At 38.6% G+C, this 22,003-nt stretch overlaps 1 protein-coding gene across 2 annotated transcripts in view; it reads left to right on the top strand.

Moving 5' to 3' along the window:
- nr6a1a (nuclear receptor subfamily 6, group A, member 1a) overlaps nucleotides 1-22,003 on the top strand; it is a 128,887-nt gene that overhangs the window by 11,019 nt on the left and 95,865 nt on the right. For both annotated transcript variants that reach the window (XM_035956523.2, XM_055011757.1), the window contains exon 3: nucleotides 20,838-20,885. In XM_035956523.2, the coding sequence (XP_035812416.1) occupies nucleotides 20,838-20,885 (48 nt within the window). The remainder of the gene's footprint in view (nucleotides 1-20,837; nucleotides 20,886-22,003) is intronic.

Here is a 22,003-nt window from a genome sequence, read left to right as displayed (position 1 = left end):
TGCCTTCAAATCTCTTGATTACCGACTTAAATTATTTAGTCCACATTTTTCCATTTGCTTTGACAACCTGAGGTGTTCTTCATTTAAAAGTCCTGTTTTCAATTCACAAACATTCCCAGCACTTTATTTTTTGTCAGAGCCACACTGAGCTCAGGTTGTCGCTCCCTCTGCTTGTGGTTTTGTTGTTGTGTGTGCACCGTGATGGGCACGTGGGGGAGGTGGCCGGTGAGCGCTATGGGAACGGTGACCAGGGTCAGTGGGATGTTGCTCTTGAAGCATTAATGGCCCAGCTCTCCGCTGACCTCGGCATAACCCAGGAAGGTATTTACAGCCTCCACTTGATCCATGAGCTACGGGGCTCGGACGGCACTGAGGCTGCTCTCTGAGAGGTTTGCTGGCTGATCCTGGGAGAGGCTGAGGCTGTAACAGCTGCTAATGAGCTGCAGGGGGAGGATGATGAGGGAGGAAGCGGCATGCTGCTATTAACCATATTTTGAGGGGGAATGTATAATAGTGAGTATCTGGGGGAGGCACATGGTTCAGTGATGCTGGATCTGTGAGCCATGCTTTTGTCAGGCTTCTGTGATATTCAACACGTAGGCTAGCCAGAGGCCATAAATGTCTTCAATTTGAGTTTGAATTTGGGTGGAGCATGAGTTTACAGGCAGCTATAAAACACTGAACTTGGTATGTAGAGTAGGGATGGCTTTCCTGTGAAGCTGTAGCGCTGGAGGATGCAGTTGTCATGGGGCCATAAAAGAGCAGCTGAGGAGTTACGATATTTCCATTTTAGAGGCTCTCAACAGCTAGGTGTCACTTACATGGATATTTGAATTAGAGAATCACTTCAGCTTACAAAGGGATTTCCCCGTTATATGGATGCCAAAGTCATTCCGTGCTGGCTGAGAACTGCTGCAGGTGAGTGGCTGTGGAAGTACAGTTTGGACAAAGCTGATCTCCAACCACCATTTCACAGTCAACAGAAAAGACACACAACTGTGCACTTTGACTCTTTTAGCAGGAATTTGCTAAAGAGCCACAGTTCTCATTAGGTCATCGCTCACAAACACACATAGTTTTCAATAAACTCCTCCTGATCTCACCTCAGATTGCAAACGTTTTCAAATATCCCAGGTTGTGCTTGGAAATTATACTGCTTCCTTGCTTGTAAATTATTTACATAGTAAAAGATTTTAGGCAGCAGTGCACTGAAACCGTTTCCAAGTGTTCGGATGTTGATTGTTTAGTTGACAAAGTAGTACAAAATAGAAAAAAAATCACAATTTTCCACTTTAAACCGACATTTTTTTTAATGTCTTGGCATGACTAGACAAATTAAAATTAATTAATTAAATAATTTGCTTGCCACCAGTTACATTTTTACATTTGATGTCCATCAATATACATTTCATACATCATAAAATACATAGTGTAGACCATTTGACATTATTTTATACACATATATATTTATTATTTTATTCTATTTTTGTCTATGTGCATCTAAACTAGATTTAAAAAAGGAAAGAGCTGGTCAAAATGTTCAAATTCATTAGCAATGAGTAGTCATATATATATATATGAAAATGACAAGAAAATACACCATAAAGGCTCCATTATTGTCTTTGCTTAATCTGCAAATAGTTTTCTCAAATAATTGACTTACTGTTTTGTCAATAAAATGCCTTTTAAAAAATAGTCAAAAATGCCTATTAGTTTCTTCCAGCTCATGGTGATGTCTTCAAATGTCCAAAACCACAGAGATATCCAGCTATTGTCATGTGCCATACAGTAGATAGGATATGGCCTTGCTTTATTTTGACAGGGACATGATATGAGATATAAAGCTGAAATAATCAGAGTAAACCACCACAACAGTTTTTTTTCATTGTCTTCACATAAAACATCCTTTCATTTTTAAAATCACCTTCCTTTTCCATTTCAGTTATTCTGAATGTAAAAATCCCAGCTTTAGAAAGCACTCAGAGACCAGTAAGAGATCAGAGGAAGGCTCCACAGGCAGATCCAACTGGTTTGGACTATTGTAGCTTTGTTTTTTGAGATGATTATTATCAGATGGCTGCTATAGGCTTGAGTTTGCACAGTGCAGTACACTCACTGGCTCTGTGAGGCAGTAAAACTCTGACCCCTGGTATGATGAAAGGGAAGTTGCTCCTTTGAGCGTGTCAAGCAGCGGTGACAGAACCCCCCCCATCCTCCCGCCCCTCTGACCACAGCATGACCCTCAGCTCTGTCCGGATTAGCACAGATAAAGACATACGTTCCTTGTCCTCACATTACAGACACTGATGACTTCACTATGAAAAAAATCACACCATAGTTTGTTGGATTATAACTTATGGTGGGAGTCAGTTTAACTCGAATACCTATTAGGAATGTTACAGTACCATTTTTAATGACATATTTTCACTCAACACCAGCAGAACAAAGGTTAATTTTCAGTTTATCTCCTTAATCCATTTTATCAAGGTAGACAGGGATTAAATTTTAACACACCAATAAAAACACTCACAAAATAAATATATTTATACATAAACAAACAAATGAAAATAAAAGAGTGAGCTCACATTGATACGCATTAAACAAGAATAGTACTCAGAGAACGCAGTACGCCGCCAAGGCTGCTCAGTTGCTGTATGATTTCTGACAGACGAAATCTTTAAAATATTTGTCAAAGTTTCATCCAAATCTGTTAGTCTGTTTTTAAGTAATGTTACACACAGACTAACAGACAGACAGACAAACCAACGCCGATTGTCACATAACTGCCACATTCCTTGGTGGAGTCATAAGAAAAGCACTCGGAGAGCACAGTTCTCCACCAAGGCTGTTCATTCCCCCCTATGGCATTGCCAGAAATGCAGCATTTGTTTATTTCTTATCGATGATCAGAAATCACAGCAACATAGAATGTGTCCATTTAATATAGAACCACAAACAAAATGACCATGGCATGTGTTATGCATGTGTACGTTATGTATGGATACCAAATCGTGTGACCTAAATATATAGCGGGCGGCGGGAATTGATGGGACTCAGAAACACCCCCACAATTTAATCAATCGTTCCTTGTATCATTTCTGATGGATAAGTCCTGATAACTCCACAGCGGTGGATTTGTAGTAGGATCACAATCATGTGTTCGTCAGGAGGCAGCTGACGTAGTGTTCACTTCTTGTCATGGTTACAGTGACGCCATGTCGCTATCTCACAATGATACAGAACTCTATAACAAATCCGTGGATCCAGACTATAAGCTGCATCACTGCCAAAATCTAATCACTTGGTCCTTGTGTCATTTCTGACCTTCAGTTAAATTTTCATCTAAATCTGTTAGTCCGTTTTTGAGTAATGTTGCTAACAGACAGACAAACAGACAAACCAACGCCGATCGTCACATAACTCTGCCGCGTTCCTTGACAGAGTAATAAAGACAGTAAGTCAAGCCAGGTGGAACATAGAGTGACCATGGCAAAGGTTCGCTGAGGATAATGCTTTGAGCAGCCAGTTGTCAGGTGGCGGTGATAGGGGACAGGGTTGTGGGTGTTTTTAGACAGGATGTGACAACATGTAAAATAAAAAGTAACAGCTGCAGCTCTCTCATCTTCGACTTTGTGTGCATATCTGGATGACCCTCTTTTAGCTGTTTGGATCAGTTTGAGGCGTTTTCTCATTGTTTGCCCATCAAGGTCTCAAATTGCTTTTTGGTTTTCATTCCACAAGCTGTAATGAATCTGTTGCTGGATCTGCACTCAGCTCCACCTATTCACGTTGTTTTTGTCCACTACTGTCAACATGTACAGTATTCTCAGTACTTTTGGTAAATAAACATGTTTTCAGAATTTTTGACATCTGTACTGAACATGATTAAGAATATTTTCAAAGAATAGAAAAGACAACATTTGAAAACTGGAGGAAAATCCACATAGTCTATAAAGTGCTAAATTTTATTTCCCAGTCTAAATCAATTTATGAAAGCCTCTTCTTCCTTTTGTTTTATTCCTGCTGTCCTGGCCAGGTTTCCCTTAAATGTAAAAGGTCTGCAAGCTTCCAAAACCAGTCCTGCCTGAAATGCTTCATTTGAAGTCCAGTCTTTTCTTCTGTTACTTATCTATGTCACCGTGTAAAAAAATGTGTGTACCGCCTGCCTATCTCTAAAGATTAGCAGCTTCCTTGCAGTTTGAATTTTTGTTTTTGCTTGCTAGAGTTGCTTCTGCTAGGCCTAGATTTCCCTGCCTGTACTCATTTATCTAGAGTTTTCTGCAGTGATGCCTTACTTTTCTTGTGCTAGCAGACCAATCAGAGCAAAAGACAGGCGCTTAAACAGAGCATTTCAGACAAAAGGTGCTGCAGCAACGCACAGCATGGTGAAAAGAATATTTTTTGAATATTAAAGCGTGTAAACATATTGTAGAAGGCTCAAAAATAAAGCTATGAACCTATGAATCAGCCTGATATGAGCTGTTTAGATAAGATAAAATATAAAATTGGTGACTTATTGGTATTTGCTTTCCCAGGTTACATATTAGAAAGTGTAAGTGCTCCTAAGTACACAACCCCAGTTCATTTGCATCAGTTTTACTCACTTTTTGAATTACTTCCTTTTATGTACCTTGGTTGGCAGCTGTCTTGTACATTTGGGGTAATTTGCTGTTTGAAAATGTGATCCTTAAAAACTCAGTTTCCATTTTTTTCTTTGAATAGGTACTGATATAGATCTACATATGGAATCTGTGTCATTCTCATGTGTGTGTTCAGTATTGAAGCTGCAATCAGGATGTGGTTAGCTTAGCATGAATACTGGAAGAAGAGGGAAGCAACGGGCCTGGGTCAGTCCCAAGTGGACTATACACTAATAGAAATAAAAACAACCAAAACAAAACAGCAATCTTGTTGTTGTAGGGGAAGCTACATGGTTTCAGTTTATCCATTTACCCAGAATTTCTGTGCTGTGTTTCCAGCTGCAGCATTTCAGCAAATTGCCAGATTTTGACTTTGGTCTCTTCACAGTCACTATAGTACCGGCAACCACACTGTGATGAGAAGACGGTTTCTCTAGAGGCAGTTACAGATGCGCAGTTTGATATACAGTTATGTCTTTGTAAATAGAGCCCAATGTGAGCATGTGTGCAGAAAAGCCTAACCTCACTTTAATGTGTTTTTGTGTGGCGATCAGTGTTGGCTTGGGTGTCTCTTTGTTAACAGCATGACTCAAAAACGGACGAACGGATTTGGATGAAATTTTCAGGGAAGGTCAGGCGTGACACAAGGACCAACTGATTAGATTTTGCTGAGGATGCGGCTTATTGTCTAGCTCCACGGATTTGTTCAAGATTTCTGTATCATTGCGAGATAGCGGCACGGTGTCACTGTAACTATGACAACAAGTGAACACTGCGTCAGCTGCCTCCTGACGATCACATGATTGTGATCCTACTACAAATCCACCGCTGTGGAATTGTCAGGACTTATTCGTCAGAATTGATACAAGGAATAATTGATTAAATTGTGGGGGTGTTTCTGAGTCCCATCAATTCCCACTGCCCGCTACATATTTAGGTCACATGATTCGGTATCCGTACATAACGTACACATGCATAACACACACCTGTGCTCAGCACAAGGTCATTTTGTTTGTGGGTACAGCTATATTAAATGGACACACTTTTTTTTTTTTTTGCCGTGATTTCTGATCATCAGTAACTAACAAACAAATGCTGCATCTCTGACAATGCCTTAAGGTGGGTTATGCTTTCTGCATGAACAATCCATGTGGAAGTAAGCTGCAAGGAAATTCGTGCGAGACCGTGTGTGACTTTATACTCCATGCGGCGTCTCCTCCCAAACTACAGGGGGCAGTGTATCGCAAACACACATCTACCTGGTCTACTCTAGTACTAAAGTAGAGTAGAAGAAGTTTGCCATTGTTTACACTACTTACAACATGGCAGTTTACTAATTAGGTGCATTTCAGCTGTTAGTTTGAATTTCACACCATGAATTGTGGGTGCTAAAATGACGTAATTTATCTGCACGGAGCCGCACAGACCTCGCGGACTCGGCAAGCATAAAACAAGCTTTATAGGGGGCTTGAACGGCCTTGGCAGAGTACTGTGCTCTCTGAGTGTTGTATAGGTAGATATGTCGTCTCATTCTATCAGCTGGAAATGCTTGTATGTTCTGTTCTGCACAGAATAATTTTGTCCAACGATTTTGATGAATTATCTATTATCACCCTACAAAAATACATTATGATGGTCCAACATGGACCAAGTGTATACAAGTCCAAGAAAAAACATGAAATATATTCAATATAGGGCTTGTCTTAAGTCCGTGCCTTTTTCAAGTGAAGAGAAATATGTTATTTTACAATTCTACGGACATCACAGATTCCATAAAAAAGTTAAGGTTAAACTGATAGTTGTGCTCATGTGTTGGACAATCTGCCCTCCATCACTTTCAGATGACTGACCCATGTAAGGCGTGCTCTGTGAACTTGAGCGGTGTCGGAAGGCCAGCACCACAGGGCCGTGCGCTTTGTCAGCCAGAAGCAGTGGGGAGGACAGAGTAGATGCTGCGCTCTGCTGTGTTACACAACGAGGTCAGGGGTCAGGTGTAGAGGTCAAAGGGATGACCGCTGAGCAGCCCGTGAAGCCAGCGCTTGAGTTCCTTCACAATCTGTCACATGTAATACCTACCACGGAACGCTGAGAGGCGCCGAGTCTGACTAGACATGGAGTCAGTCTGCTAATCCAGACCCACACTGTCTGCCATGCTAAAGAGTGAGCATGCAGAAGTGATCCTGAATGGCTGTAAGTTGCTTTTGGATTTGAGGTTTACCTGTTGGATCATGAATAGCTGTATGCCAAGGTTTATACAGCTCTTGGTTTGGACTTCATAAACAAAAAAACCTGGAAAAATGTTGTGGCATGGGCAAAAGAATCCTACGAAATCACCTTTTAGCAAACCAGATATCACAGCTTGTGAGCACTTTTTGTTGCAGCTAAGTCTTTTTTTCTCATGGTCAATACATTTTCAACCAGTCTTCCTTGCAGTATTTTTAGGCTGTCTTGCACACACAGCATGTTTCGGATTTCTCTATGTTCACATCAGAACACTGTATGAGTGACTCCAAAAACTCCACTCTGTGTTCCTTGTAGTTGGTAATGGTGGATTTTGAGATTTGATTTTAAACATTTCAGACATTTGCTGGGAAAAGTGCACTTTCAATAAAATACTACACATTTTTGCCTCTAAACAACATGATTGCGACCAAAGAGTTCCCTGTGAGCTTCATCTATCCACAGCACTCTAGCCCCTTACCTCATTTCACTGACTGCACAGACTTGATTCCGTTGCCCTTCCTTCTTAGTCCCTCCCACCTGAGATTTGAGTAGAGGAGTCGGGGCAACAGGTAATAACATAATGAGACATCCTCACCTCGTAGCATCAGTTTAAAGCTACGTGAGTCATTATGATCTGTAGACAGTTTAGTTTCATTCTAACTAGGGCTGGGACTTTAACACATTAATTTTGATTAATTCATTAAAGAAAAAACAATGCATTTAAAAAAAATAATGCATTTAATCACTCCTTTCTCAGTTCCTTGATTTCTGGCACACCGCGAACACTGTTGCAGACTCCAGTCTGGTAGGTGGTGGTAGTGCACCTAAAGTCTGTTTGCCAGCCTGATTGAACCTTCTCCATAATAAATACTAAAATAATAATAATAAAAACATATTTATGTGATTTCTGCATCACCAACCAAATACATGTTTGGTTCCCAAGGCAACGTGGTCCTTACAGCATGCGGTACTGTAACTGCATGGTTTCTTTCAGTAGTTTGAGTACCATACGGCTCAAGGAGTTTATAGATAAAACATTTTCCCTCAGCTGAGAATCTGTATTGCTCATAAATAATCATCAGGAAACTATTTGGTTAAAGGGAGACGCTTCTTACAGCTGATTTAAATCTGAACATAACCTACTCCAGACCAGGTTAGCTCCACAGCATAAGTTACCAGGGTGATCTTGTCAGATAAAAACAGAACCACCTTTGTGATACTGAAAACTCTGACTTTTGGCTCAGCATGCTTGCTAATCGACTAATCTCGCTTCGTAGTACAGAACTCTGGTGACAGGCTGGAGGACGGAGGAAAGGGGAGTCAAGGAGGATGAAATTTGTGAAATGAGATGAGCCTTCAGTTTTCCAGATATTGCTTTGTAGAGTACAGATTTGAGTTTTGTAATGAGGTGCCAGGTAAGGTTTCCTTGTCATGACTCTGTTCAGTAGACCAATCGGACTCATCAGAGCTGCACAGTGGAATGGTAACTTCCACGGTTCCCTTTTAGAAGCCTTTTAATAATCACAATTCGACAGTGGAAACTGCGAAGTGATAAGTGCTATGAGAATTTGAATACAAAGGCTTGAAAGTAGGGGCAGGCTATCAAAACATATCTTTCTGTTGAATACTGAAGCCTGTGTTTGTTGGAAGTTACCAAAAACTTTGAAGTGTCAGAGAAATTTTGAGTTTGGGAGATGATGATTCTTGACCTATCTTATACATCTTAACAAGAAAAGCACTATAAGCCGCATCACTGGCAAAATCTAATCAATTGGTCCTTGTGTCATTTCTGACCTTCCCTTAAAATTTCATCCAAATGTGTTTGTCCGATTTTGAGTAATTTTTCAGACAGACAGACAGACAAACCAATGCCAATCGTCACATAACTTGGAACAAGTTAATTTAGGCCTCTTAGGTTAATGAAATTCTGAGACAACTGCAGTTCTTCTGCCTCAGTTACTGTTGGGTTTTCACCTTCATATGTTTATTAAATAAAATGTGGCAATGCACTAACATTTGAAGAAGTACTTATTTTAATGTAATTGGCATTCTTTTCACTTCAGAAATAAACAAAACAGATAATTTTCCCTTGGAGTGCTAAAGTCTTGCAAAACACTGATAAGGCAGTAAAAGGTATCAGAACTCCTAGATGCAGGATATTTACACCCGCTGGAAGCAACATTGGACCTTTAAAGGAGCATTAAGCTTCGATGAAAGACAGCTAGATGTAGCGATACAGCAGCAGCACTACTGCAGCCAGGTGGTCGCACAACAGTGGCAACGTCTCCCTTCTCGACTTGGTTATAACCCCATCTGCTCCTACAAAGCTGTCTGAGGCAAACTGAAACTCCTTACTGTCATGCATGGGTGTCTCTGCAGGAGGGGTGTTGCGGGGATCAAGTGGTGCCCAAGGGGTAAAGCAACCCTCTCTACTCTGACCTCTCAGCAAGCACAGGATTAATTATGCTCTGCTGCTGCAGCGTGAAAACAATGATCTATCTGTGGCTGCTGCTTCCTCTCATCCATCTTGTAGTCTGAAGGGGTGATTGATTGATTGATTGGCTGATTGAGCAGAGAACTAACGTCACTCAGCCCACAACTGTTTTATTCAAGTGTAATTTTACACCTGTGCTGTCTGCACTATGTGAGTGACTTGCTGATACTTTATGCAGGTAACTTAGAATTGCTCTGTCAGAGATGTTTGGGCTGTTTGAAACCTTCGATTTGTGTTTCATGAAGTCTGCAGGTGGTGCTCTCTGTAAGAAGCAGAATTAGAATGGAGCCTTCTACAACAGATACGGAAAGCGAGCGATTTCTTGAAATGGCTGAAGCTGAAATAATGGCAAGATAACACTTCAAGTAATTCTGGCTACTAGTCCTGTGAGACAGCAGCAGTCATTTCAGCAAATGCCCCAATGCATCATGTTTATGGTATGTTAGAGTGACATTAACCCAGGAGATCGCTGTTCCTTGAATTTACCTTAATTTTGGCAGATCTCCTGTCTTTTTAGTCTCCTCTATTTTATACATGAAAGTTGGCTGATTTTGAGGTCAAAAGTGTCAGTTCTTGTGTCTGTATTAATGGTGGCTGCAGCTCAGAAAATATCCTATTAATGGACATATTTGTGGTAACAGGGAGGCAGAGTAGAGATGTCAGAGGTTCAAAGAAACACTTTGACCTCACTAAGACCTGGATTCTGTGGTGGTCTGACCAATAGCTGGGCTTCTCTGGCATCGATTCAGTCTTTAAACCAGCTCACTGACTCTTCTCGCTACAACTCTCTCATCCCTCCCTGTGTGTGCCCTGTTTGGTGTTTTAAAGCAGCCCTTCCCAGCATGAAATGCAGTAGATGGTGGCTGTGTGGGCCGTAGCGCTGACATCAGACTCAGAGCCGGCAGGTAGAGGCCAGCCTACTCAGATAACAGGCTGGCGTTGCCCTCCGTTGGCCATGCGGAACCCCAACCATCTGGGACAGAAGAGCAGGGACAGTGATGGACTGATACAGGGGCTTCATGAATGCTGGGGAGGGAACCGTGGGCAGTGCTAATGGCTTGAGGTTGAGAATTTCAGAGGGTGGGGGGGCTAGAGTACATTCAATATCTGTTGCATGTAAATCTTAGTTGAAGGCTCCACATTGTGGCTGCATGCACATACATGTCCAACCATATGGTACCTCCTAGTAAGGAATGCGGCTTGTGTTCTTTGTAATGTACACTACTGTTCAAAAGTTTGAGGTCACCCAGACAATTCCATGTTTTCCATGAAAACGCTTACTTTTATTCATGTGCTAACATAATTGCAAAAGGATTTTCTAATTATCAATGAGCCTTTCAACACCATTAGCTAACACAATGTAGCATTAGAACACAGGAGTGATGGTTGCTGGAAATGTTCCTCTGTACCCCTATGGAGATATTCCATTAAAAATCAGCCGTTTCCAACTAGAATGGTCATTTACCACATTAACAATGTCTAGACTTGATTAATCATTCATTTAATGTTATCTTCATTGAAAAAAAAACAGCTTTTCTTTCAAAAATAAGGACGTTTCTAAGTGACCTCAAACTTTAAAACGGTAGTGTATACATATTACAGTGTAATGTGGGAATATTTATGATATAATATTTATTTATTCAGTATAGAAAAAGAAAAACTGTATTAAACTGAAAAGTGTGGTGCTGCCAAGATCAACTCCAAAATGTTTATCACTTTATTGTACATGTCATTGGGTCTGTTAGCAACATTACCCAAAAACAGACAAAGGGATTTAGATGAAATTTTAAGGGAACGTCAGAAATGACACAAGGACCACCTCCCTCATTAGATTTTGGCAGTGATGCAGCTTATAGTCTGGATCTACGGATTTGTTAAAGATTTCTGTATCATTGTGAGATAGCGGCACAGCGTAACTGTAATCATGACACGTGAACACTACTTCAGATGCCTCCTGACGATCACATGATTGCGATCCTACTACAAATCCGCTGCTGTTGACTTATCAGGACTTATCCGTTGGAAATGATACAAGGAACAATTGATTGAGTTATGGAGGTGTTTCTGAGTCCCATCAATTCCTACCACCCACTACATATTTAGGTCACACGACTTGGTATCCGTATAGAACGTACACATGCATAACACACGCCTGTGCTCAGCACAAGGTCATTTTTTATTGAAGATTTCATCTGTCAGAAATTATACAAAGACTGAGCAGCCTTGGTGGAGTACTGCGCTCTCTCAGTGCTTTTCTAGTTTGTTTATAGACTATTCAGTTATTGACTCATTCTTGAGGGTGACATGCTGCTTTCTGTTGATAGCAGATTAGAGATCTTCCAAATTCCAAGCTTAAAATTGGTGCACAAGACATTTAATCTGAGGACTTGGGATCTCGAACCTTGTGATGGTTATTGTTTAACATGTTATAGACAAAAAGCTAAATTGCTAATTAAGGCAGCTCTATTTGACTTGGCTTTCTTTTTGACAGTTTCAGATTCCAGCAATTGAAGATTATTTTTTAGATCACTCGCTCAATTGTTTTGGCCGCTAGAAATCAGAAAATAATGAAAAATCGACTTCAAGGTAAATAGAGTATTGTATTAAATTTTAACGTGCTTCTTGATTCCAGTACATAACTATCCCAGGTCTAAGGATTTGCTGCTTTTAATTCTTCTAAGAATCCGTATGTAGTTTTAATACTTTCAGATTTGTACTTCTGGTTAAACAAAAACAGTATTGTGAACATGTCACTCTGGACTCTGGGCTGTGGTGACTTTTCTGTTTACACATTTGTTTTTACAAGCCACAAAATCAATTGAGTAATGGAATAAATAATTTAGCTGATTAACCCCAAATAATTATCAATTGTAGTCCTATATAAAAAAAAAGTTTAAAATGAACACTACTTCAACCATCTACAGCATTGAAATGCACCTTTAACATTAATATATGAATAATAATAATGCAGTAATATAATATCGTGTATTATAGTGTAGTACAGTTACAGGGGACATTTTTTTCTGCATTAAGCACTTTTAATACTTTAGGTAAATTGTTTTGATTGTGGCAGCATTTGTTAAATTAGGGTGATTTTTATGAGACAATGACACAGTTTGTGCTGTTGACCTGCTTATCAAGCAACTCAGCAGCAGCTCAGTAGCTTTGAATGCTGGGCTAACACTAATGCTTAGGAGACAAGAAGACATCAATTCAGTCAACTGGCATGACTAAAGGCTCAGACAAAAAACCAGGTCCTGGTTCACATGTGGCAGATGTTTGCAGGCACCACACAGTTTATTTGAAACTAGCATTAAAGAAGTTTGTTTAGGCATGATAAGCAGAATTGAAAATAACATTTCGTAATGATTCCTTTGGCATTGGAATTTTGAACCCTGTTCTTGATGCCGTTTATTTTACTGTCCAGCTTCAAAGTATTAAAACTCAGTGTTACAATTAAATAAAACTGTTATTTTTCTGTCCAACAACTAACTCGGTGAACTGTTTCAGCTGTAGAGTCAGAGCATACTTTTAATATGACTGAATGTAGGCTATTCAAAGGACAGCCGTATGACAATTCCACTTGACTCTGGAGTTTTGGTGTGTGAAGCTTGGTTCCACATGCAGTGATTATTTGACTAGATGAATATTATCCAGAGCCTGCTTCAATCAGTAGTTAAAACATCACATGAGATAATGTCTGAGTTCACTTGCTTACACTTGCAAATGCCTCCTTTCACTCAGTCTCCCAGTAGTTCTCAGACTCTCTGTGAATACAGGCTGATACAGTATTGAACCACTTGTGGTAAATGCCGTATTGAGCATGCATAGCATGCCCCCATCCACAAGGACAGGGACAGAGGGAACAAGAGGCGGTATGTTATTTTGATGGCGAGCTGATTGTGCCGAAGGTTGCAGAGGTTTTAAAGGTGAAGGGTTAAAGATGCAGCCTTTCTTTGTCAACACACAATGGGCCACAGCGGAGCAGGCTCTGGCTGTATTGGCTGCTGCTGGAAGCCTTCCCAGCCTCGGGCTATAATGGTCAATAAGCTGTCATGGGATTAGCAACACAGACCACACACTGGAGAGTTCCATTCTTCTTTATTGCTGGTCCATTATCAGAGAACACTGCAGCCTCGGAGTATCTACTGAAACGAGGCTTAATCCTGATGCCACTATTAAGAGCTGAGCAGAAAGCAGCAAAGAGGAGATTGAAGCATGGTGTGTGGGAGGACGTATTGACCTCTATCCTTACAGTGTGTCCTTGTGTAGACATTGGCCTTGTGTTGAAAGATCATTTTTGGCAGGAGATTGTCCATTCTTCTGAAGCCTGCTGTAGTGTTTTACATGTTGAATGTGTTTCCAGCTTCTAGGTGGTCAACATTCCCAGTCATTTTAACAAAGGCTGAACTGTGTCTTCAGCTTGTGTTGTGTAATCCATCTGTGTCTGCTTTTATTTTAGCCAATACAGTTTTGAAGACAGGGCGATGTGAGAAGCATGCACTGCTTCACCACACAGTACTGACGTGTCTTTAACCAAAACAGAAGCAGACTCTCACTGTGATGCGATTGCTGATGTCGAGATAGTTTTCAGTTGTTGTAATAACAGATGAAAACAGAGGAAACTTGGGAAAACACTTTGAACGCTTACAAAAATGCATACTTTCGCATTTGCGTGTAGTATCACATGATCTAGCCACGCAGATAGTTTGGGATTGTTTTCCCAGTATTTGAGGCATCAGTCTTTACTAATACTATGCAGGTGAATAGGATTTTGATTTTAGTGCTCACCAACATATTAACAGTGGCACTTAAAAATTCTGCAGCAGTGTCTTTTTTATTTTTTTTAAATTTGGTTCCCCCCGATAGCTGCTCACAGTGAGTTCAGTTACTGAAAAAAGATACAGTGGTTAAATATTTATGTGTTTATTTACTGTTTTTGGGCATTTCTGTGCCTTTATTTGACAGTGGCAGGGCAGAGGGACAGACAATTTGGGGGAAGAGTAAGAAAATGACAAGCAGGAACTAGGGTATGGGGCTACTACTAGTTTTCTATCAACTAATCTGTTGACTGTTTTACAGAGTACACAATTATTTGATAACTTTTTTCTACAAAAAAGCAAAAAAAAGCAAAAAACAAAATGACCATTTAATTGAATTGAATTTTATTTTGGCAAACTGTATGTCCTTGTATAATGCAGCACTATATGAAAAAAAAAAGCCCTCAGAGAGCGCAGTACTCTGCCAAGGCTGCTCAGTCGTTGTATGATTTCCGATGGATAAGTCCCGATAAGTCTGCAGCGGTCAATTTGTAGTAGGAATGCAATCATGATCGTCAGCAGGCAGCTAACGTAGTGTTCACTTGTTGTCATAGTTACAGTGAAGCCGTGCTGCTATCTCGCAATGATACAGAAAATTTTAACAAATCCCTGGATCCAGACTATAAGTCTAATTTCCCCACTCCAGGGGAAATTTACATTGTTACAGCAGTTTTATTGTATATATTGTAAATAAAACTGCTGTAACAATGTAAATTTCCCCTGGAGTGGGGAGAAATAAAGAACTTTATCTTATCTTATCTCTTATCTATCAATGCCAAAATCTAATCAGTTGGTCCTTGTGTCATTTCTGACCTTCCCTGAAAATTTCATCTAAATCCGTTAGTCCGTTTTTGAGTAATGTTGCTGACAGACAGATGGACGGACATATGGACAAACGTACGCCGATGGTCACATGACTCCACCACATTCCTTATGGGAGCAATAAATTAATAAAATAAAAATCTGTTGACAACTGGATAACAGTCATGGAAACGAATTTGGTTAAGATATAAACAATAGCATGATTTCAGTTGACGGTTGGTAAATGTATTGTAGCAGCAAACTGGTATGAAGAGAAAATGGATACAAATACACTACTGTTCAAAAGTTTAGGGTCACTCAGACATTTTCATGTTTTCCATGAAAACTCTCACTTTTATTCATGTGCTAACATTATTGCACAAGGGTTTTCTAATCATCAGTTATTCTTTCAACACCATTAGCTAACACAATGTAGCATTAGAACACAGGAGTGATGGTTGCTGGAAATGTTCCTCTGTACCGCTATGGAGATATTCCATTAAAAATCAGCCGTTTCCAGCTAGAATAGTCATTTACCACATTAACAATGTCTAGACTGGATTTATCATTCATTTAATGTTATCTTCATTGAAAAAAATGTTTTTTTTTTCAAAAATAAGGACATTTCTAAGTGACCCCAAACTTTTGAACAGTAGTGTGTGTCTGAAATCCTGAGCAAATAAAACTTACCCTATGTGCACAACTTAATACACCACTTAGATAATGTGTGGTGACTTTTCCAAAAAAACAGCCATTGTCTGAACTGATAGCAGTCATGGAAACTATTTTGCTTAAGACATAAACTGTAGCATGATGTTTTCAGTTGACAGTTGGTAAATGTATTGTCGCAGCAAAGTGGTACAAAGAGAAAATGGATTCAAATATATATATTCATTAGTTAATAGAAATAACAGATTAAGCTCTACACTAGTGTTGCAGGTAAAAAATTGCAAACGGGATTGTACAATTTTCTTAATTCTCACTTTTAAGATGTGACTTATCTCAGTATTGTAGAGGTGGGGGGTGCCTTCAGACATTTGTGTTTGTCGCATGCATGTTCCACGTCAATATAAGCGTATGTCTGTTTAGGAGGAGGCGGCGACTGTGGCACGTGTGTGTTGGTGTATGCTCCAGGGAGAACATATGCCAGTGTTGACTGTGGGGCTTGGATGGAGGTAGTAGGAGGGGGCAGCTGGCGTGTGTCGGGTCAGGGGTCTACAGCTGTTGATAGCACAGTGGGACACTGAGACCAGATAGGGGGGGATCTGACTCACCGGCGGCCCACACTCTGCACCAGTCTGGGTGTGAGTGATGGAGCTCGGCGGCCTTGGTGTAAGTGAGAAGCGGTCACTCGGTGGTCGCACAGATGGCCGGGCTCCTGATGGAGGCTAGATGGGGAAAAAGTGGGCATAAAATAAAGCTGAGACGGCGAGAGAGTAACCAATATGAAGCAAACAGATTGTTCTGGGGTTATGGTAGTCAGATGATATAGCGGGCAGTTCATTAAAAATTCGATTTGATCCTGTCAGCGTGCTTGATTCAGCATTTGCTGTATAGTTTAGTAACCTCATCCGGACTGATTTGGACTCGTTTGTTCCACCACCTGATACATTAGGACATTGAAATAGTCGCAAATAAAGGAACAGTGTTGGATGTGTGTGTGTTGCGGTCGGATTTAGTGTCAGATGAGGTTGAGACTAATGTGTCTTTCAATTTCATTTTTACTTCATTCAGTAAAATGAAAGAAATCTTTTTTTTGCAGTTTACATTATAATTACAATGCACAGCAATACAGGGACATCACACACTATACAGTACACACCCACCAAATAATAGTTTCTCTCCACACACACACACACACACACACACACACACAAACACACACACACACTACTAGATTACTTACATTAGGACATTTTTTAAAAATTATTACAAGTTTTAGTTCTTTATGTTTAATTATGCATCTGAGGTATTACCAGAATATGCTAGTAAAGTGTAGCAATTGACATTCATTTCTGGAACATAAATTTGAACATCTTCAATTCTTGTTTTTGACTTCTTAGATTCAAAGGTTTTTGCCCAGCGAAATCTTTTTCTCACTCCATAAATTGGAGGATGCTGTCAGCAGTTAAAGAAAACATTTTTCAAAAATAATTTTTAGACACAAAATGTTCTGTAAATCAGCCCATGTATGATACATGAGCAAACTCTGCGGAAACCTTCAGAATATAGAAAGTCAGGTGGGTTAAAGTGCTGCTGAAGTGGATTCAGTTTATGAGGAACAAAACAGCCTCTAAAGATGTGTATTGTAAAATGACATGCATTTTGTTGGAATTGATTGATCAAATTTGTAACAGATATTGAATGTCCCATTCCAAAAAAATTCAATTTGTGTAATCTGAAAGAAATTCAGTGTTGTCAGAAAAACACCCTTTAGGTCCAAAGAAAACTTAAAGAACTTGATAATTTTACCCCAGTATAAATTAATTTCGTTGATTTAATAGAACATAACAACATAATTGTTTGAGTTTTTTTCTTTAAAAAACAAACATAATAACACAATAAAATATACAATTTGAGACTATTTAAATAAAAGATATGGGAATGACGCTGACTGATTAAGCTTTATTTACAGTTTTATATAAAAATAGAGGCATTAAAAATAAATACTAGAAAACATGAATGTGATTCTGAACTGTCAATTTAATAATTACTAATTATTTCAATGTCTACACTACTGTTCAAAAGTTTGGGGTCACTTAGAAATGTCCTTGTTTTTGAAAGAAAAGTTTTTTTTTCAATGAAGATAACATTAAATGAATGATAAATCCAGCGTAGACATTGCTAATGTGGTAAATGACTATTCTAGCTGGAAACAGCTGATTTTTAATGGAATATCTCCATAGAGGTACAGAGGAACATTTCCAGCAACCATCACTCCTGTGTTCTAATGCTACATTGTGTTAGCTAATGGTGTTGAAAGGCTAATTGATGATTAGAAAACCCTTGTGCAGTGATGTTAGCACATGAATACAAGTGAGAGTTTTCATGGAAAACATGAAAATGTCTGGTTGACCCCATACTTTTGAACGGTAGTGTATATTAATCCAGTGTGATCAGAAATAATGAAAGTCATGATTTGCAAATTTAGGATAGATTTGGGATATGCAGCACCTCTGTTGTGTCAACGGTTTTACAAATTCCTGCTGTCAGCAGTCACAGTTTTGATGTGTAATGCTCCATCACATGTTTTAAACCTATTGCACAGTAAATATTGATATCACTTAAATGTTTATTTATGTCATCGTTCCACTCGACTGACAAAAAACATGTTTTGGAAGCCAAATAGCCCCCGATCTTAAAACTGTGCAGTGCATGAAAAAAAAATCCGTTTTTGAATTCATTTTCTCCAACAGTCCTCGAGAGCTCTAGATTTGCTAAAAAGCAGCCACTTCAAGGCAAACCAGTCAAGTGTAGAGGACGTCGCATAATCATACCTTGCATATGGTTTAATTTGAGTAAGCCTTGCACATTTTGATCTTTTCTTTGTTTCCATCACTGCTTGTCAGAGAGAATAGTTATTATTTTCACAGGCACAAGAAGCTTTCTGTCAGTACGACATCAACACAGACATCAAATGACTGATGCAGTCGAGCTCATTTTCATCCAGGGCATCTGTAGATTCTTTTCTTGATTGTTCATTTTGTCTGTTTTTCCACAAGACAACATCTTCCCACCTCTTGTTTTTTTTTTTTAAAAAAACAGTTCAAAAAACATCATTTTCAGTTTAGTATTATATATGTGACAAAGAAAAGTTTATATCTTTTTTTTTTCTTGACTAAAATGATTATTCACCAGGAAAAGTTTTTATTGGAAGCTGTTTTATTCTGAAACAGAAATGTAAAAACAAAAAAGTAAGATCGAATACACTTTCCAACATCTCTTTAACCGTAGCTCTAACTCTGTTCAAATTATTCACTTTATCTTGATCATGTTGAATCTTAAAATTGCACAATGTGCTTTTAGAGGTAGATATGTATGTGTTTTGTCCTAAAAAAGAAAAAAAAGTAGACTGTGTACAAGGGTCATTCCAGAATTGGAGGACATTTGGGTTTGAAAATTTCTGAAAAACAGACCTTCTCTTTTACAATTTTCTGGTCCATATTTATATTTATAGGTAATAAACTATCAAAGGCTTGAATGGCTCAGTTTACACATTAATGGTAGCATTTTTATTCCATGTTTTATGTGTTGTTTGCTAACCCTACTCTAATCACAGTAACAGGGTTGCTAATCCATGCTAATGTGATCTTTTTCTCAGCAGTAGAAGCTAGATATTTAGCTGCTGTTACTGCTGACCAAGAGGACAAACTGACTGATGGAAAACAGTCAAAAGAATTAGTCTGATCCTGATAATATGAGGTAGAGTGAGACATTCAATCAAGGCTGACAAGGTTATGAAAAGATGAAAAATAGAAGAGAGGACATAGCTTTGCTCTACCCATTTTTTAGGAAAACAGTTTGATGATGTGTATTCCAGCGTATTGTGTGATTCACAGTTTTCTTCTTCTTCTACCAGCTAAAAAGGTTATGCTACCATGTTGTGGGACACGTTCCATGATTAATGATTATTATTTCAAATAGTATAGCAATTTAAAAAAAAAAATCCCACAAATTACAAGACACATCAATTATACCAAAAAAGGTGATTTAAATTTAGTTTTACCTGTTTTATTTGAAATCCAGTTTGGTCATCAGGGGGGTGGGACAAGAGAAAAATGTCATTTTAGGGGGAACTCCAGACCTTTTTTTTTTTTTTTTTTTTAAATAAATTTTTAAACATTCTTTGCTCCTAGTTTTTTTTTTTAAGATTTGGTCTTAGGACAAGAACATTTACACAACAACTGCATGTTTTAGGATTTTGTACATGGATTATTTGAAATCTGATGGGTGGGACATAAAATGTCCTCCAATTGTGGAACGAGCCACAAAACAGAATAGTCCGATTTTTTTCAAACTGTTCTTGAATGTGATCTTGTGTGATTTGCAGCTTCGTTTGGAAAATTCTGAAGCTTAAATTTGGAATTTCTCAAAATCACTTAATTCTATGTCTCGTTTAACAATTTTTCAAATAAAACATTACACAGTGCAGAGAGAATCGAATCAAATCAAATTGAATCAAATAGAATCAAATAGAATAGAATATCCTTTTAGTCCCACAGGGAAAATTGCAACGTTACAGCAGCAAAGTGACAGAAGAAAAAGTAAGACAAGACGGAATTATAAAATTAAAGAAGTGAGGTACTCAGTATATATAATATAAATAAGAAAAACAGAATAACACAAGTATAATAAGAGCACAAATTTTATAGAATATTTAGACAAATGAATGAATTGCACTTTTTTTGTACTGCACCTGACACTTGGCTAACTGTCATTATGTGAGTGTGTGTGAAATCAAATTTAAAAAAAGCAAAATTAAGTATCAAAAAAAATAAATACAGTGTGTCTCCACAATGGTATACAAGGGTCCTAGTTGTCTGCAAGCTGTTGCATTCAGCATGGTGAAATATCTTTTTACATTTTATGTGCAGAGGAGGATGAAAAACTGGGGTTGACAAACTGTAAGTAGTAAAATATCTATAGTATGTAGAGCTACCATTTTCCACTGTTGGTAACACCTGTGGGCACAAAATGTTGTACATGTTGAATCCATTTTTTTAAAAGCATTTTTGTGAAAGAAACAACAGGATTTTTAAGTTCTCTCTACCTCAATCCATGTAAAGGTGCAGGACTCAGTGTATCACTCTGTGTATGACGTCTAACAGTTAAAATATGTTTGTGTTACCTTCTCCCCAGGTTTTTACAGTGAACATCCATTGGAGTCTGAACACAACGACAGCATGGGTGAGTACACAGACATTTATTTACCTGTTACAGAATGGCATTCAAAAGGGGTCACTTAGATACATCCTTATTTTTGAAAGAAAAGCATTTTTTTTCAATGAAAATAACATTAAATGAATGATAAATCCAGTGTAGACATTGTTGATGAGGTAAATGACTATTCTAGCTGGAAACAGCTAATTTTTAAAGGAATATCTACATAGGGCAATGGTGTCAGAGTCATTTTAGTTCAGGGGCCACATTCAGTCCAATTTGATCTCAAGTGGGCCGGACCAGTAAAATCAGAACATAATAACCAATAAATAACGACAACTCATATTTTTTCCTTTGTTTTCGTGCAAAAAAGTACATTCTGACAATGTTCACATGAAATGAACTATCTTTTTACTAAACATTATGAACAATCTGAAATTTCTTAAGCAAAATAAGTGAAATTTCAACAGTATTGAGCCTCAGTTTATCATTTACACATTACAACTTACAGATCACAGAGTGTCTACAAAGGCACAAAACATTTAGTCGCAGGTATCTGGAACTGAACAATATTGTGTTTTACAGCTTGTCAAGATCTAAAAATAATTTTAAATTCCCATTCATTTCCACATCTGTGTAGTAATCCTGACACACCACAACACATCACACAAACTAAAGCAGGAACTATTAAGGAAGAAGGGTAAGTTTTCCCCCTGCCTTGTAAATGTAGAAAATATATACATAAAAAATGCATCAAAGTTGTGGCAGTCCATCAACAATAGGGTTCCAGCAAACCAAACAAAGTCATACTGAAGCTACTGACTCACATCATATTGCACAGTATTCATTTTCACCTCTGTAATTTTTACACTCTGGGAAGTTGTTCTGCTGGCCGTATTGGACCCTCTGGTGGGCCGGTTTTGGCCCATAGGCCCTATGTTTGACACTCCTGACAGAGGGGTACAGAGGAACATTTCCAGCAACCATCACTCCTGTATTCTAACGCTACATTGTGTTAGCTAATGGTGTTGAAAGGCTCATTGATGATTAGAAAACCCTTGTGCAGTTATGTTAGCACATGAATAAAAGTGTGAGGTTTTTATGGAAAACATCAAATTGCCTGGGTGAAACAAAAATTTTGAACG

This window comes from Amphiprion ocellaris, chromosome 6 (genome assembly GCF_022539595.1).
Source record: "Amphiprion ocellaris isolate individual 3 ecotype Okinawa chromosome 6, ASM2253959v1, whole genome shotgun sequence".
NCBI lineage: Eukaryota > Metazoa > Chordata > Actinopteri > Pomacentridae > Amphiprion > Amphiprion ocellaris.
This window is presented reverse-complemented; position numbering and strand designations above follow the sequence as displayed.